Below are 18404 nucleotides of genomic sequence, written 5' to 3'. Positions count from 1 at the left end.
GAGCATTTTATATATATCATATAAAAGTATATACATTATTATATTCTATTTAGCATATTGTATATTGTATTTATATTACTTATATGAAGTAGAGGGTCAGGCTAGATGCCCTTTGGGGCTCCCCACCCTGAAGACTTCCATCTACCTGCCAAGGTGTGCAGGGATGGGAAACAGAAGGTGTTTCTCCAAGGTGGGGAACCTTGGAGTTTGTGCAACAAAGCTTACGTTCATGTGCTTTCCTTTTGGCAGAGAGAGAAAGAAGAAAAAAAACCCTAGAGGCTCACCTGTTTCCTGATGGATCTCAATCTCTTTCTTTCTCTCTTTCTTTCTCACTCCTCCTCTTTCTTTGGGCCAGCCTTCTTAAAAGCAGCCCTGCCAGGCGGGACAGCCCAGAACTCAATTTGGGATTGAAGCAGAAAAGTCTGGAGACCACCTTGGCATAGGTACAGCACTATTATATTATATACTACATTCTTATATTTAGCATATTTATGCTATTTAGTTTATTCTATTAATATTATATTATATTTAGTATATTTAAGTATACAAATTATTCCATTTAGTATACTATATTAAGTATATTATATGTATTCTATTCTATTTAGTTATATTATATTAAAGTATATACATTATTATATTTTGTATATTATATATTTAGCATAGTATATTAAAGAATGTACATTATTTAGAATATTCTATTTAGTATATTAAAGTATGTAAATTATTATATGTGGTATATTTCAAATATTATATTCACATATTATTGTATTGTATTAAATATATGTATTGTACTAAATTAATTATATTATTGTATTATATTTGTATATTATATTTATATTATATTATATTTATTATACTATGATAGTATAATAGTCACCTTTGTGCTGAGAAAGTGTAATAGTAAAATAATATTAATATAAATTATATTAACATGCATTATAAACAGTAATTATTATTATTATTATTATAAATTATAACTGATATTAATAAATTATAAATTATATTAATATATATTATATAATTATATTAATGTATATTATATAATTATACATATTTATGGAGCCCCCAGTGGCACAGTGGGTTTCTTTTTCTTTGGTTGTGTCAGGAGCAACTTGAGAAACTGCAAGTTGCTTCTGGTGTGAGAGAATTGGCCGTCTGCAAGGATGTTGCCCAGGGGACGCCCGGATGATTTATGTTTTTATCATCCTTGTGGGAGGCTTCTCTCATGTCCCCGCATGAGGAGCTGGAGCTGATAGAGGGAGCTCATCCGCCTCTCCTCGGATTCGAACCTGCGACCTGTCGGTCTTCAGTCCTGCCGGCACAGGGGTTTAACCCACTGCGCCACCGGGGGCTAAATTATATTAATATTATAATTAATATAATATATTAATAATTAATATAATATATTAATATTATATAATTTATACATATTTATGGAGCCCCCAGTGGCAGAGTGGGTTAAACTGCTGAGCTGTTGAGTTTGTTGACCAAAAGGTCACAGGTTGGAATCTGGGGAGCGGCATGAGCTTCTGCTGTCAGCCCCAGCTTCTGCCAACCGAGCAGTTCAAAAACATGTAAGTAGATCAATGGTACCGCTCCAGCGGGAAGGTAACGGCACTCCATACACTCATGCTGGCCACATGACCTTGGAGGTGTCTACAGACAACTCCAGCTCTTCGGCTTAGAAATGAAGATGAGCACCAATCTCCAGAGTCAGACATGACTGTACTTAATATCAGGGGAAAACCTTTACTTTTAACTTTATACATATTTATACTATATTATATAAATTAAATTATAGATTAAATTATTTTTATTAAATTATATAATAAAATAATATTATATTATTTCATATATTTATATAATATAGTACAAATAGTACAAATATATGCTATAATTATATTATATTATATAATTAATACAATTTAATATATAATATTAATAGAATTTATATAATTATATTAATCACATTATATTATGAAATTGTATTAATTATATTAAATTAAAACAATACTATGATTATATTCTATCTATTTGCCGCTTTCTCTCTCTCTCCATATTTCCTACTCTTCTTCACTTCTTCCCATCCTTTCTCCATGGCTTTGGACCCAAGCAATGATCTGATCCTTCTTGTATTAATTCCAGGCATTAATCTTCTATTGATTCAGGGTGTTGCTTTTATCTTATTTGCTCTTGATTTGGGGCCTTGTGTTCACCTGGCTTTACTTCACCCGACATGCCTTCTTTCCTGGTTTTATCTTATTTTATTATTGATCCAAGTTATCGCTTGATTTGGTATCAATTACTTTATCTCAGCTCAATTTGAGGCAATATTATTATCTCAATTTATCTTATAAGAGCCTTTATCGCAATGCAGGGCAGGATGATCTCCATCTAGGACATGGCTTCCTTTTCTTCAGCGCATTACAGATAAGAAGGGCTAAACATCCCATGAGTTTCCCAGACTTGCAGGATTCATATTTTGTTTTATAAGGTCAATCTCTTTGGCTTGTTTGCCCTCCAATAAAACTATATTGTTTTAAAGCAACGAGAAAAATTTCCCTGCGGGAAGGAAATGTTTGTTTGCTTTTCCAGCACTGATTTGCTTCCATTTTTAACTTCGAATGGAAAGGATGGGATTTATCGTTCAGCCAGAGGCTTCCACACTGGGGAACTAATGCAGTTTAGAACTGGAACTGCTATAGCATCCCGGGAGGTGTAGTTTGACATAGCCTTTTCTGCAAGAGTGCAAACTACAAGTCGCATAGCATTGAGACGTGCTCACTTCAAGGGCTGCCATTGTTTTCTACTAAATTTATATTATAATATTATATGTATTATTGACCTTGAAGGAGCTGGGGGTGGTGACGGCCGACAGGGAGCTCTGGCGTGGGCTGGTCCATGAGGTCACGAAGACTCGGAGACGACTGAACGAATGAACAACAACATATGTATTATATTATACTACATTATATTAATTATATTGTTTTATACTATACTATCTTGGGGACCCGACGCTGCCCGGGTTATTAGAGAAAGTGGGTAATGGTGGTTCTGTATGCCAATTTTGGTCTTTATTGGTCATTGGATAATGGCTGTATTGTTTTCAAGAAGTGAGTGAAGGTCCCATCATCCATGGTCCACACTCCTCCAAACAGCAGCAGGATATAGAGTGGGCCATGAGGGCTCTGTGTGCCAAGTTTGGTCTTTATCAGTCATCAGATGAGGGTGGCAGTGGTTTCAGTAAGTGAGTGAAGGTACTGCAAGTCCCATCATCCAAAGTCCACCCTCCTTCAAACTGCAGCAAGATGTAGAGTGGATCATGGGGGCTCTGTGTGCCAAGTTTGGTCTTGATTGGTCATTTGATGAGGTTTGCAGCAATCTTGGGAAGGGAGTGGAGGTACTTGAAGTCCCATCATCCATGGTCTGTCCTCCTCCAAACTGCACCAGGATGTAGAGTGGGATGTAGAGTTTTGTTCTTGATCAATCATTGGATGAGAGTTGCAGTGGTCTCAGAAAGTGAGCAAAGGTACTGCAAGTCCCATAATCCATGGTCCATCCCCGGCCAAACCACACCAGGATGTAAAGTGGGTCATGAGAGGTCTATGTGCCAAGTTTGGTCCTGATCAGTCATTGGATGAGGTTAACAGCGGTCTCAGAATGTGAGTGATGGTACTGCAAGTCCCATCATCCATGGTTCATCCTCCTCCAAACTGCAGTAGGATGTAGAGTGGGTCTTGCGGGCTCTGTGTGCCAAGTTTGGTCTGTATTGGTAATTTTCTGACGCAGCTCCTGGCCTTTTCCTTTCCTCTCTTTGTCATCTCGGAATCTTGGAATTGTGGCTGGCCAATCAGAGACCATATGTAAATTTCTTTCTCTCATGTTTCTGTTTCTGTCATGAACCCTTTTCTCCACCAGGGCTCCTGTTGTAGCTGGCCAATCAGAGACCATATGCAAATCGTACCACAGTGGCAGCCAATTGGAATCTTGGAACTTTCAGGCTGGCCAATCAGAGACCATATCCAAATAGCACCACAGTGGCAGCCAATCAGAAAGCTGGCACATACCCTATCGCACCGCCACACTTCCGTCCACCGCATACAAACTTTGACTTTTATTATATACATAGATTACATTGGATTATATGCCATATTATATTATACTATACTATATTATATTATTATTTACATTATATTATTAAGTATAATAATAAATTATTGTTCTTACCATTTCCTGCAGGCTTGACCTCTTGACCGGGGCGATGTCCAGTGGGGCTGAGAATGTGCTGCTGCCCTTCCCAGGGGAGCCCCTGTCCTTTGGGGCGGGGGACTATGGGGTCTTTGGCCTGATGCTGGCGGTCTCCACAGCTATTGGCCTCTTCCAGGCCCTGCGCAAGGGGGGCCGCAAGGGGGCCAAGGGCCAAGATCAGGCCACCACCGAGGAGTTCTTCACGGGGGGCCGCCGCATGCCCGCCCTCCCCGTGGGCCTCTCCCTCTCTGCCAGCTTCATGTCCGCCATCCAGGTGCTGGGTGTCCCCGCCGAGGCCCACCGCTATGGCCTCAAGTTCCTCTGGATGTGCCTGGCCCAGGCCATCAACACCCTCCTCACCGCCACACTCTTCCTCCCCGCCTTCTACCGACTGGGACTCACCAGCACATACGAGGTGAGTAGGCACAACATCCACGCATTCCTTCTAGCCATCCATTCATGTCTCTCTCTCTCCCCCCCCCCCCCCCATCTATCTATCTATCTATCTATCTATCTATCTATCTATCTATCTATCTATCTATCCATCCATCCATCCATCCATCCATCCATCCATCCATTTGGCTATCTATCTATCTATCTATCTATCTATCTATCTATCTATCTATCTATCTATCGGGTAGATACCAGGTCAGTCCATTCATCCATTCATCTATCTAGTCTTTCATCTATTTATCTACTTATCAATTTATCTATCTCTATCTATGTATCCTCCCTTTTATCCAACCATTCATCCATCTATCTATCTTCTCTATCTATCTTTCACTCTCTCTATTCATCCATCCATCCCTCTATCCATCCATCCACCCATCGTCTCATCCATCCATCCATCCAGTCTCTCATCTATTCATCTATCTATCTATCTATCTATCTATCTATCTATCTATCTATCTATCTATCTATCCATCCATCCATCCATCCATCCATCCATCCATCCTCTCATCTATGTATATATGTATGTATGTATGTATGTATGTATGTATGTATGTGTCTGTCTGTCTGTCTATCTATCTATCTATCTATCTATCTGTCTGTCTGTCTGTCTATCTATCTATCTATCTATCTATCTATCTATCTAGCCAAGTCTCTCACTCATCCTTCCACCTATCTATCTGCATACCCCTCCTCTATATCCCTTCTCCAATGCCTTTGGGGTCTCCTCGGTATTGCAGGGCTGGCCAGGCAGGAAGGAAGGACACCCCAATACCTCCCAACAGATGGCCAGCCAGGCTCTTCAAGGCAGGTGGATCTTCTCTGCCCTCCGGCTTGGAGGGTCTGAAGAGGACTCTCTGACCAATGGAGCGTGGCCTTGGCTCCTCTCCTTAGGTCAGTGAAGCATCTGCCTCATGCTCGCTTGGAGTGACCCTCAAGGGCTTCCAGAGAAGGCACTGGCTCAGAGCCCAGCAGGGAGGAGAGGGCCAACTCCAGCCCTCCCTCCAAGGGTTTTGGACCCCAACTCCCACCATTCCTAAGAGCCAGTATTATATTATTATTGTTGTTGTTGTTGTTATTTTATTATTATTGTTATATATTATTATATTATAATAGTAATAATATTTTTTATTTTATTTTATTATTTTATTATTAGTATAATATAATATTATTTTAAAAATATTTTTATTATTTTACTATTACTACTATTATCATATTTTATTGTGCGTATTACTAGCTTGGATACCAGGCAATGCATGAGTTATTTATTAGGAAAAAAGCCAGTTTTTGATGGTTTTTTAATGAATGTTCCCATTAGAAAATGCATAAGGATGTGGGTGAATTAAAATTCCCAGAATCGTGGGTCAATCCTCACCAAACTAGGCCTGTATGCACAGTCGGCCATGTTTCATCTATGTGTCAAGTTTGGTCCAGATCCGACGCTGGCTGGGTTCAGTTCTCTCTGGATGGAGGTGAACTACAACTCCCAGATTCCCAGGGCAATCACCCCTAAACTCCGCCTGGATTCACAGTTGGGCATTGGATCTGTGTGCCATGTTTGGTCCAGATCCATCATTGGTGGGGTTCAGAGCGCTCTGGGTGCAGGCTGAACTACAACTCCCATGTGGGTAGGTCGGACCTCCACAAACACCTCCAGTATGTTCTGTTGGTCACTAGGGTTCTGTGTTTGAGGTGTGGTCCAGACTCATCATTGGTGTGGTTCAAAGTGGTCTGGATGCAGGGTGAACTAGAACTCCCACGCGGGTGGGTCAGTTCCCCAAATCCCATCAGTATGTTCTGTTGGTCATGGGAGTTTTGTGTCCCAAGTTTGGTCCAGGCCTGTCATTTGTGGGGGCCACAGTTCTCAGTGGATGAAGGTACTGCAAATCCCATCGTCTGTGGTCCATCCTCCCCCAACCCTCACCAGGACATAAAGTGCATCATAGGGAGTCTGTGTGGCAAGTTTGGTCCAGGTTTGTCATTCATGGAGCTTGTAGTAGTCTCTGGATATAGATGAAGGTACTGCAAATCCCATCATCCACAGTAAGTGTGGTCTAGATCCATCATTGGTTAGGTTCACAGGGCTCTCTGGATGTAGGTGAACGACAACTCCTATAAATCATGGTGAATTCTCCCCAAAGCTCTTGTTCAGTTGCTGATCAATTCCTGTTTGCTGTGTGCCATAGGAAAGGGTAGGAAAGGATTAAGGGAAAGGCAATGGGCAGGGTCATGCAAATTCCACACCTATGGAGAGAAAGGAACCCTGAGATGTCCATTCTGGAGGAAAAACAGAATATTTAGGATGAAATTGTCCCTGAATGAAAGCATTTCTTGGGTGCTGGGCAGTATGGTGTTTGGGGAGGACATTGGCAGGGTTTGGGAGACATATTCATGGTGGAAAGGAGTGGTAGAGTTGGACATCATCTGTGTACTCCAGATTATCTCCCCTAGCAGCTACATGTAGATGTTAAACAACATGGGGGACAATAATGGACCCTGCAAGACACCACAGAACAAAAGCTGAGGGGTCAATAAGGGGTCCCTCAGCAACACCTTCTGGGAATGACCCTCCAGGAAAGAACAGTGCCTCCTACCCCCATTCCCATGAGGGATCCCAGAAGGATACCATGGTGGATGGTTTCGAAAACTGCTGAGGGGTCCAAGAGAACCAGAAGGATCACACTCCTCCTGTTGAGCTCTCTTTGTAAATCATCCACCAATTATTATTATTATTATTATTATTATTATTATTATTATTATTACCAGCTGTTACGAATTGTCAGGGGCGGCTCGTCCATTACGCGAAGTAAGCGGTCGCAGAACACTTTTTTTGCCAGGGGTGCCGAGGCGCCTCTGTAAATGCCCCTCGACCGCCACTTGAGGAGCGTCCCCTCAGCTCACAACAGCCCTAGCAGTCTGGGGGGAGCCTCGGCTTTCTTGCCTCGCTGCTGGGCGATCCTCTTCCCAAAGGGGCCTCTTCTCCATGACCGGCTCCCTTTCCTGATCCCCCGCGCTCCACCCGCCTCCTCTCCTCTCCCCAATCCACAGGTGGGCCAAGGGGCGGAGCCGCCGCGTCTGCCCCGCTTTGGGTCCGGAGGCGTGTCTGAAGACCCCAGCGTGCGCACCAAAAGTCGCCTCTTCTCCTGACTTTCTCTTCAGCCATTGGGACCAAGAGAGAGAGAGAGAGAGTCCCTCCGGCTGGAGGTATCTCCCACCTCCGCTCCCTCCTTTGTTTTTGCACCTACCTTCAGGAAAGGTGGGCATCTCCACCTCTCTCTCTCTCTCTCTTGGTCCCAATGGCTGAGGAGAAAGTCAGGAGAAGAGGTGACTTTTGGTGCACATGCCGGGGTCTTCAGGCACACCTCCAGACCCAAAGCGGGCCAGGCAAGGGAGCAAGTGCGGCAAGTGTAGTTACTGGGATGTATAGTTCACCTACAATCAATGAGCATTCTGAACTCCACCAATGATGGAACTGAACCAAATATGGCACACAGAACTCCCACGACAAACAGATAATATATATCAATGATTGGTTGGGGGGGTGCCAAAATACTGTTTGCTTACCGTTGAAAATTACCTAGGGCCGCCTCTGCGAATTGTGGAAGTCCAAAATACCTGGAGGGAGGGCTGAAGTCTGTCTGTCTGCCTGACTGTCCATTTCTCCATCCATCCATCCATCCATCATATCATATCATTTCTTTCTTTCTTTCTTTCTCTCTCTATCCATCTCTCTCTTTCTCCATCTTTCTATCTATCCACCACTCTACCTATCTATCCATCTATCTGTCTGTCTGTCTGACCGTTCTGTTTTATCTGTCTCTCTCCCCCCGTCCTCCCCAATCTCTCTCTTTCCGGCCTGAAATGTGCCGGACCCCCTTTGGGGAAGAACGAGAGGCCAAGGCGTCTGTTTTCCTGCTCTGGCCTTTTGCTGTGATTGTGAGCAGGACACAAACAAACAAAACCCTCAAGGGGTCAAAGGCCAAGGGCTGGCCAACAGGCACCAGCTGGGTCCCCTGTGGCCATTTTTCCATTCATTCCATTCCTAGGGAAGAACAACACAAGCCGGAGTCCACTCCTCATGTCTTCTTTCTTTCTCTTTCTCCACAGTACCTGGAGATGAGGTTCTCCAAAAAGGTCCGTCTCTGTGGGACCATCCAGTACATCCTGGCCACAGTGAGTCCAGCAGCCCATTTGGATGCTGCTTGATGGCCTCAAGGGGCCCCAAAGCACTCCAGTTTGAACGGAATTATTATTATTATTATTATTATTATTATTATTATTATTATTATTACACAAAAGCACAGTATGTCACAGCAAACGAGATCTATATGCTGGATTTCGTATCAAAAAATCACAAGTCGAACACTTCCCAAGCGTCTAGGACTGTGTGATGTATTTTCGAATGATGAACGCAGATCCAAGTAAGGTGGCCTTTTGCAGTTGACAGATTGTGATTTTGTCGATGTTTATTGTTTCCAAATGCCATCTGAGATATTTTGGCATGGCACCCAGTGCGCAAATGACCACTGAGACTACCTGTACTGGTTTATGCCAGAGCCTCTGCAGTTCGATTTTGAGGTCTTGATAGCGGCTGAGTTTTTCCTGTTGTTTTTCCTCAATGCGGCTGTCACCTAGTATGGCGACATCAATAATCCAGACTTTTTTCTTTTCCACAATTGTGAGGTTGAGTGTATTGCGTTCCAAAACTTTGTCAGTCTGGATTCGAAAGTCCCACAGTATTTTTGCATGTTCATTTTCCATGAGTTGTGTCTTTGTTTGTAGTCCATCTGTGCGACTTTCTTGCAACAGCTTAGGATATGGTCCATGGTTTCCTCAGCTTCCTTGCACAGTCTGCATTTTGGGTCATCAGCTGATTTTTCAATACTGTCCTTAATGCCACTTGTTCTGATGGCTTGCTCCTGGGCTGCAAGAATCAGGCCTTCTGTCTCCTTCTTCAGGGTTCCATTCATGAGCCTGGCAAAATTGTTCAAAATAATTCGATCTCTAACGACGGTTCCTACCGTCCCAAAAAGTGGTGATCAGGCCCCTTCAGCCGAGGATTTTCAGAGCTATTTTGCAGACAAGATCACGCTACTTCGCCGGGACCTCCCCGCCACAATTGATACAGTGAGAGAACTTGAGACTTCGTGGCCACTTGCTGGGCCCGTCCTCAACCGGTTCATCCCGCTGGACGCAGGGGCTGTTGATAGGCTCATAGCTGCAGCTAGACCGACCACTTGCTCCCTCGATCCGTGTCCCTCTTGGTTGGTGAAATCCTGCTTGGAGGGATTACGTGACCCTCTGCTGAAGATCATAAACAGCTCCCTTGAGCAAGGAGTTTTTCCAGAGGGTTTAAAAGAGGCGGTGGTCTCTCCCCTGCTGAAGAAACCAGACTTAGATTGTTCGGTTCCCTCCAGTTACCGCCCAGTTTTGAATCTCTCGTTCCTGGGCAAGGTGATTGAGAGGGCAGCAGCGGAGCAGTTGCAACAATTCCTAGACGACACAGCTGGACTAGATCCCTTCCAGTCCGGCTTCCATGCAGGGCACAGGACAGAGACTGTGCTGGTCTCCATCACGGATCACCTTCGATGCCAGCTTGACCAGAGCGGGTCAGTGCTGCTTGTGTTATTGGATCTCACAGCAGCATTTGACACAGTCGACGACAATCTTTTGTCCCACCTCCTTGCTGCTGTTGGAGTCAGGGGGACAGCTTTAAACTGGCTGTCCTCCTTTCTTCACAACCATGGACAGCGAGTGGAGAGGGGAGGCCTGGTCTCTGAGAGGTCCCCTCTATCTTGTGGGGTTCCTCGGGGGCCATTCTCTCCCCTCTGTTGTTTAACATCTATATGCGACCACTTGCTCAGCTGGTTCGAGGTTTTGGGCTTGAGTGTTATCAGTACGCCGATGACACTCAGCTGGTGCTGAAGATGGAAGGCCAACCGGACTCTGTACCCGATTGTTTCCATCAGTGCCTCGAGGCCGTTACTGGATGGCTGCGTGCCAGCAGGTTGAGGGTGAATCCAGCAAAGACGGAGATCCTATGGCTGGGTCGACCGGGCAGTGGGGATATCCAGCTGCCTACCCTGGATGGCGAGGCGCTACGCCCGTCATCATTGGTCAAGAGTCTGGGAGTCCTTTTGGACCCTCTGCTGACGATGGAGGCCCAGGTCTCCGTCGTTAGCAGAACCGCCTTTTTTCATCTGCGGCAGGCTAGACGGCTGGCCCCCTACCTGTCCAGGGACGACCTAGCTACGGTGATCCAGGCTACGGTCATCTCAAGACTGGACTACTGTAACGCCCTCTACATTGGCCTTCCTCTGTTGGTGATCCAGAAGCTCAAGTTGGGACAAAACTGCTCGGCTTCTTGCGGGAATTCTGATGAGATGCCACATAACACCAATCTTACTACAGCTGCATTGCTTACCAATTGAGCACCGGATCACTTTCAAAGTGATGGTACTCACCTTTAAGGCCTTGCATGGTCTGGGGCCAATGTACCTGAGGGACCGCCTCACCCCCTACCAACCCCAGAGACCCCTCCGTTCTGAGGACTAAGATCTCTTGGAAATTCCCAGTGTCAAGACCTTGCATCTAAGAGCAACCAGACGCAGAGCCTTTACAGCAGTGGCACCATCAGTCTGGAACACTCTGCCACCTGAAGTCCGTGCCTTGCGGGACTTATCAGCTTTCCGCAGGGCATGTAAGACATACCTGTTTCGACAGGCTTTTAATGTTTGATATTGCTGTTTTTAAATTGTTTTAAATTGTTTTTAAATTGTGTTAGATTTTAGCCATTCGTGTAAGCCGCTCCGAGCCCCAGGGGAGTGGCGGCATATAAGTTCAAATAATAAATAAATAAATAAATAAATAAATAAATAAATAATCAGGTCTTCTCCCAACCTTTCCTTTAATTTTGTCATGGAACTGCCCATGCAATGCTTTGTTGTGCCAGCTGGTTTGTAGTGCAGTTTTCTTGTACTTGTATCATCATCTTGTTGTTATCAAGGCCTCTTTGAAGACGTAAAAGGGTCAAAGGTGGAGCTCTTTCTTTCTCTTTGGCCCAAACAGATGCTGTACACGGGGATTGTCATCTATGCTCCGGCCCTGATCCTCAACCAAGGTACCTTCAATCAAGTTCTCCTTGTTAGGGATCTTTCCCCATTTAATGCATTTCATTAAACAAATTACATTAAATTAAATGCATTTCCATGCTTCCTTCCTAGTGACGGGTCTGGATATCTGGGCCTCCCTGCTCTCCACTGGCATTATCTGCACCTTTTATACCACCATAGTGAGTCCATTTTACTCATTATTGTTGTTGTTGTTGTTATTCTGACATAAAAACATAGTATGACACAGCAAACGAGATCTATATGCTGAATTTCGTATCACAAAATCACAAGTCAAACACTTCCCAAGCATCTAGGACTGTGTGATGTATTTTCGAATGATGCGTGCAGATCCAAGTAAGGTGGTCTTTTGCAGTTGACAGATCATGTCATGATTTAGTCAATGTTTGGTGTTTCCAAATGTTGATATCTTTTGGCACAGCACCCAGTGTGCCGATTACCACTGGGACCGCCTGTACTGGTTTATGCCAGAGTCTTTGCAGTTTGATTTTGGTCCTGATAATGGCCAAGTTTTTCCTCAATGCAACTGTCACCTGGTATGGTGACATCAACAATCCAAACTTTTTTCTTTTTCACAATCGTGATGTCTGGTATATTGTGTTCCAAAACTTTGTCAGTCTGGATTCGAAAAGTCCCACAGTATTTTTCCGTGTCCATTTTCCACTACCTTTGCAGGTTTATCATCCCTTTACAAGTTCTTTACTACTGACAGGTGGTACTTGTGACATAAGTCCCAATGAATCATTTGGGCAACAGAGTTTTTCTTCTGTTTGTAGTCTGTGCGATTTTCTTGCAGCAGCTGAGGATATAATCAATGGTTTCATCAGCTTTCTTGACCAGTCTGCAATTTAGGTCATCTGATTTTTCAATCCTGGCCTTAATTGCATTTGTTCTGATGGCTTTTTCATAGGCTGAAATAATAATAATAATAATAATAATTATTATTATTATTATTATTATTATTATTATTATTAGTCCACAGCAAACAAGGTCACTCTGCTGGCTGCTGTATTGGATCACATGTCAGACACTTCCCAATAATAATAATAATAATAATAATAATAATAATAAAAACAACAACAACAACAAGCTGGAAAAAGTTGTGATGTATCGGCAAATAATGCGTGCAGATCCCAGTAAGGTGGCCTTCTGCAGCTGGCCAATGGTAATTTTGTCAGCGCCGATTGTGTTTAAGTGCAGGCCAAGGTCTTTAGGCACTGCACCCAGTGTGCCGATCACAACTGGGACCACCTTGACTGACTTGTGCCAGGGTCTTTGCAGTTCGGTCTTTAAATCCTCATATCGTGTCAGCTTTTCCAGTTGTTTCTCTTCAATCCTGCTGTCACCTGGGATTGCAACATTGACGATCCATACTTTTTTTTTTAACATGATAGTGAGGTCAGGAGTATTGTGCTCCAAAATTCTGTCTGTCTGAATTCGGAAGTCCCAGAGGAGTTTGATGTGTTCATTTTCTGTAACTTTTTCCAGCTTGTTGTTGTTGTTATAATAATAATAATAATAATAATTATTATTATTATTATTATTATTATTATTATTATTATTTTCTCTGCACAAAGGAGACCCAAAGTGGCATTATGAAATTATTATTATTATTATTATTATTATTATTATTATTATTATTTTCTCTGCACAAAGGAGACCCAAAGTGGCATTATGAAATTATTATTATTATTATTATTATTATTATTATTATTATTATTATTTTCTCTGCACAAAGGAGACTCAAAGTGGCATTATGAAATTATTATTATTATTATTATTATTATTATTATTATTATTATTATGGCTATTTATTCCTCTCCGTCAGGGCGGGATGAAGGCGGTGATCTGGACTGACGTCTTCCAGGTGCTGGTGATGCTATCAGGCTTTGTGGCCATCCTCATCCGCGGGACCATCCTGGTCGGCGGTCCCAAGCGTGTCCTGGACATCGCCTACAATGGCTCCCGAGTCAACCCCGCCGAGTACGCAGGCAGGGCAGGGCAGTGCGGAGGGAGGGCACCCCAAAGGACATCAAGTCCACCCCCTTTTGCTAGAATAGAATTAATATGTTATTATTATTATTGTTGTTGTTGTTGTTGTTGTTGTTATTCTGCTAGAGTTGGAAGGGGCCCTCAAAGGGAATACAGTCCAACCTCCTTCTATCTAAACTGGGTGCCTCCCCTTGGATTTCTGCGTGTGTCCTGGACTGACCCCTGTCCGCTCTCGTTTCCAGTTTCGACCTGGACCCGCGCAGCCGCTACACCTTCTGGACGTTCCTCCTTGGGGGGACCCTGGTCTGGCTCTCCATGTATGGCGTGAACCAGGCCCAAGTCCAGCGCTATGTGGCCTGCAAGACAGAGAGGCAGGCACAGCTGTGAGTAGAGGAAGGAGGAAGGAAGGGGATGGAGGAGGGGGGGGGGGGGAGAGGAGAAGGGAGGGAGGGAGGAGAGGAAAAAGAGGGAGGGAAGGAAGGAAACAAAACAAGAAAGCGGGAGACAGGAAGGAAGGAAGGAAGGAAGGAAGGAAGGAAGGAAGGAAGGAAGGAAGGAAGGAAAGAAGGGAGTGAACCAGGCTCAAGTCTAGCTATATGGCTTGCAGGACACAGGAGCAGGCCCAGCTGTGAGGAGAGGAAGGAAGAAGACGGGAAAGAAGGAAGGAGGGAAGGAAAGAAGGAAAAAAAATGAGAGACAAAGAGAGAGGGGGGAAGAAAGAAGGGAGGAAAGGTGGGGGGAAGGAGAAAAGGAGAGAAGGAGAGGGAGAAGAGGGAGGAGAGAGGGAAGGAAAGAAGGAAGGAAAGAAAATGAGAAAGGAAGAAAGGAGATTCCATCTGAACATGAGGAAGAACTTCCTGACTGCGAGAGCTGTTCAGCAGTGGAACTCTCTGCCCCGCAGTGTGGTGGAGGCTCCTTCTTTGGAAGCTTTTAAACAGAAGCTGCATGGCCATCTGTCAGGGGTGATTTGAATGCAATATTCCTGCTTCTTGGCAGGGGGTTGGACTGGATGGCCCATGAGGTCTCTTCCAACTCTTTGATTCTATGATTCTATGGATGGAAGAATGAGAGAGGAAGGATGGAGAGGAGGGAAGGAGAGAGAGAGAAGAGGGAGGGAAGGAGGGAAGGAAAGGAAGGAAGGAAGGAAGGAAGGAAGGAAGGAAGGAAGGAAGGAAGGAAGGAAGGAAAGGAAGGAAGGAAGGAAAGGAAGGAAGGGAGTGAACCAAGACCAAGTCCAGCACTAAGTGACCTGCAAGACAGAGAGGAAGAAGGAATTGAGAGAGAGAAGGAGAGGGGGAAAGGAAGGAGGGAAAGAGGGAAAGAATGAATGAAAGAGGGAGGGAGGGAAGGAGGGAAGGAAGGAAAAAAATTGAGAGAGGAAGAGGGGGGGGAGTGAGAAAGGGAAGAAAATGAGAGAAAGAGAAAGAGAGGGAGAGGGAAGGAAGAAAGGAATGAAAGAAAGAAAGAAATTGAGCAGGAGAGAGAGGGAGGGAGGAAGGACGGAGGGAGGAAAGAAAGAACTGAAAATTGAAAGGACAGAAGGAAGAACTGAAAGAAAGAAATTGAGAGAAAGAGAGAGGGGGGGGAAAGAAGGAAATAAAGAAGAGGGGGAGAGGGAGAGAAGGGAGTAAAGAAATTGATAGAGGAAGAGAGAGAAGGAAGGAAGGAAGGAAGGAAGGAAGGAAGGAAGGAAGGAAGGAAGGAAGGAAGGAAGGCTGGGAGAGAGAGAAAAGAAAAAAGGGAGGAAGGGAGGAAAGAAGGAATGAAAGAGGGAAGAAATTAAGAGGAAGAGGAAGGAAGGAGGAAAGAAAGGGAGGGAGGGAGGGAAGGAAGGAATAAAAGGAACTGAGAGGAAGAGAGAGAAGGAGGAAAGAAGGAAGGAGAGAAGAAGGGAAGGAAGGAAATTTACAGAGGCCTTGCCTTCCCATGCAGATGCAAGGTGCTTTAAAGTGAGCCTTTGGCCCATCCTGGAGGCCCAGGGCATTGCTTTGAGCCAGCAGTTGCTTCTATGTCTCCTTCCTTGGCTCTCTATCTCTCCTTCTCTCCTTCCTTCCTTTCTTGCAATCTGGGTGGCCTCCTCCCTCTCTCTTATAGACTTAAGCCCTGTCCTCCTCACCCTTCACATGCATCCTTCTATAATATAATCACATAAAATAATATACATAATATAATATTAATGTATAATAATAATAATAGAATAATAATAGAATAATAGTATCACATAATAATATAAAATAATATACATAATATAATGATTTATAATAATGATACATTGATGTATAATAGTATAATATAATATAAAAATATAAATTATATAATATTTTATTATAATAATCACGAATGCATAATAAATTATAATAATCAATTAATGTATATATTAATGTATAATAACAATACTATATATATATATATATATATATATATATATATATATACTAGCCGTACCCTGCCACGCATTGCTGTGGCACACATGGGGGTTCTGTGTGGGAGGTTTGGCCCAATTCTATCATTGGTGGGGTTCAGAATGCTCTGTGATTGTAGGTGAACTATAAATCCCAGCAACTACAATTCCCGAATGTCAAGATTCTATTTTCCCTAAACTCCACCAGTGTTCACATTTGGGTATATGGAGTATTCGTGCCAATATCCATCATTGTTTGAGTCCACAGTGATCTCTGGATATAGGTGAACTACAACTCCAAAACCAAAGGACACTGCCCACCAAGCCCTTCCAGTATTTTCTGTTGGTCAGGGGAGTTCTGTGTGCCAAGTTTGGTTCAATTTCATTGTTGGTGGAGTCCAGAATGCTCTTTGATTATAGGTGAACTATAAATCCCAGCAACTGCAACTCCCAAATGACAAAAATCATAATTTTTTGAGTGATGGTCACTCCTTGTGCTGTGAGACGTTTTGTTGCCAAATTTGCTGTGATTTTGTTTGTTGGTTCTTTTGTTTTTAAGGTACTCATTATGCACAGAACATTTATATATATATATATATATATATATATATATATATATATGAGTAATAATACAATAGAGTCTTGCTCATCCAACATAAACGGGCCGGCAGACTATTGGATAAGCGGAAATGTTGGATAATAAAGAGGAATTAAGGAAAAGCCTATTTAACGTCAAATTATGTTATGATTTTGCAAATAGAAGCACCAAAACATCATGTTTTACAACAAATGGACAGAAAAAGCAGTTCAGTACACAGTAACGTTATGTAGTATCATTTTATATGTATATTAATATATTATTCTTGTAATATACATTAATTCATTATAATAAATTATTATATTGTGTATATTATTTTATATTTAATTTTACTTATTATTTAATGTATTATTATACATTAATGTATTAATATTATAAAGTATTTTATTTTGTATATTATTTTATCTTAAATTATATTACAGTAGAGACTTGCTTATCCAACCTTTAATATATTTACAAATTTAGCACCAAAACATCACAGTGTATTGAAACATCTGTGGATCTTGGCGGGAGGCAGACTGCGTTGGATAATACAGAATGTCGGATGAGCGATGGTTGGATAAGCGAGACTCTACTGTAATATAATTTAAGATAAAATAATATACAAAATAAAATACTTTATAATATTAATACATTAATGTATAATAATACATTAAATAATAAGTAAAATTAAATATAAAATAATATACATAATATAATCATTTATTATAATGAATTAATGTATATTATAAGAATAATGTATTAATATACATATAAAATGATTTATTATAATACGTGAATGTATAATATTTATAATATTAGAATTATAGCAGTATGATATAATAATATAAAATAATATACATATAATGGTCCAACTTACCTGTCCAACCGCATGAGCCAAGAAGAGCTTTAGTTTGCAGACGCGACTGGCCAGGAGGAGGGGCAGGGTCTTCCTTCCTTCCTCCTTTGTGGTAGCCCCTCAGTTGTGGGTCTCCCTCCCCAGCGACACATCAGACAGGCCCCCTCCCTCCCTTCCTTCTGGTCTTCAGGAAAAGACTAAAGACTAGGCTTTGCACACAAGTGTTTGAAGAATGCTATGACGGATTTTGACATAGGCTGAAGAAGGACTTGTAGCATGGATGATGGGTGAATGGTCTCATGCACTTTATATGTTCTTGATCGGTTATTATTCTACGTGTTTATTGGATTAACTGTTTTAATTGTTTAATTGATGAGGCTTGTTTTAAATGGCATTGAATCTGGCTGGAGTTGTGAGCCTCCTTGAGTCCCTCTTGGGAGGGGGTGGTGGTGAGAAAACCAGGGTAGACCTGGAGCAAATAAATAAATAAATAATCACATCCTAAATGACGGGATCAAGGGACTCACGCAGAGGGAGGACACCACCCAACCCCTCTCGACAGAGGGCCATCTTTCTCAATTCCCCCCCCCCCCCCCTTTCTCTCCCAGTGCCCTCCTGCTCAACCAGCTCAGCCTCTTTGTCATTGTGGGCTGCGCCGTCGGCTGCGGCATCGTCATGTTCGCCCTCTACAAGGACTGCGATCCACTGCTGGCCGGCCTCATCTCCGCACCTGACCAGGTACTATTA

The 18404-nt window shown here is 42.9% G+C and overlaps 1 protein-coding gene across 1 annotated transcript in view; it reads left to right on the top strand.

Annotated features, from left to right (window-relative positions):
- Positions 1-285: 285 nt before the first annotated feature.
- SLC5A5 (solute carrier family 5 member 5) overlaps positions 286-18404 on the top strand; it is a 34788-nt gene continuing 16669 nt past the window's right edge. Inside the window, exons 1-8 of the mRNA XM_067473620.1 lie at positions 286-443; positions 4240-4663; positions 8806-8871; positions 11767-11818; positions 11922-11989; positions 13657-13811; positions 14063-14203; positions 18266-18395. Of these exons, the coding sequence (XP_067329721.1) occupies positions 4262-4663; positions 8806-8871; positions 11767-11818; positions 11922-11989; positions 13657-13811; positions 14063-14203; positions 18266-18395 (1014 nt within the window). The 5' untranslated portion in view covers positions 286-443; positions 4240-4261. The remainder of the gene's footprint in view (positions 444-4239; positions 4664-8805; positions 8872-11766; positions 11819-11921; positions 11990-13656; positions 13812-14062; positions 14204-18265; positions 18396-18404) is intronic.

This window comes from Anolis sagrei, chromosome X, assembly GCF_037176765.1.
Source record: "Anolis sagrei isolate rAnoSag1 chromosome X, rAnoSag1.mat, whole genome shotgun sequence".
NCBI lineage: Eukaryota > Metazoa > Chordata > Lepidosauria > Squamata > Dactyloidae > Anolis > Anolis sagrei.
The sequence above is the reverse complement of the archived record's forward strand: the minus strand, read 5'-3'. Positions and strand labels throughout refer to the sequence as shown.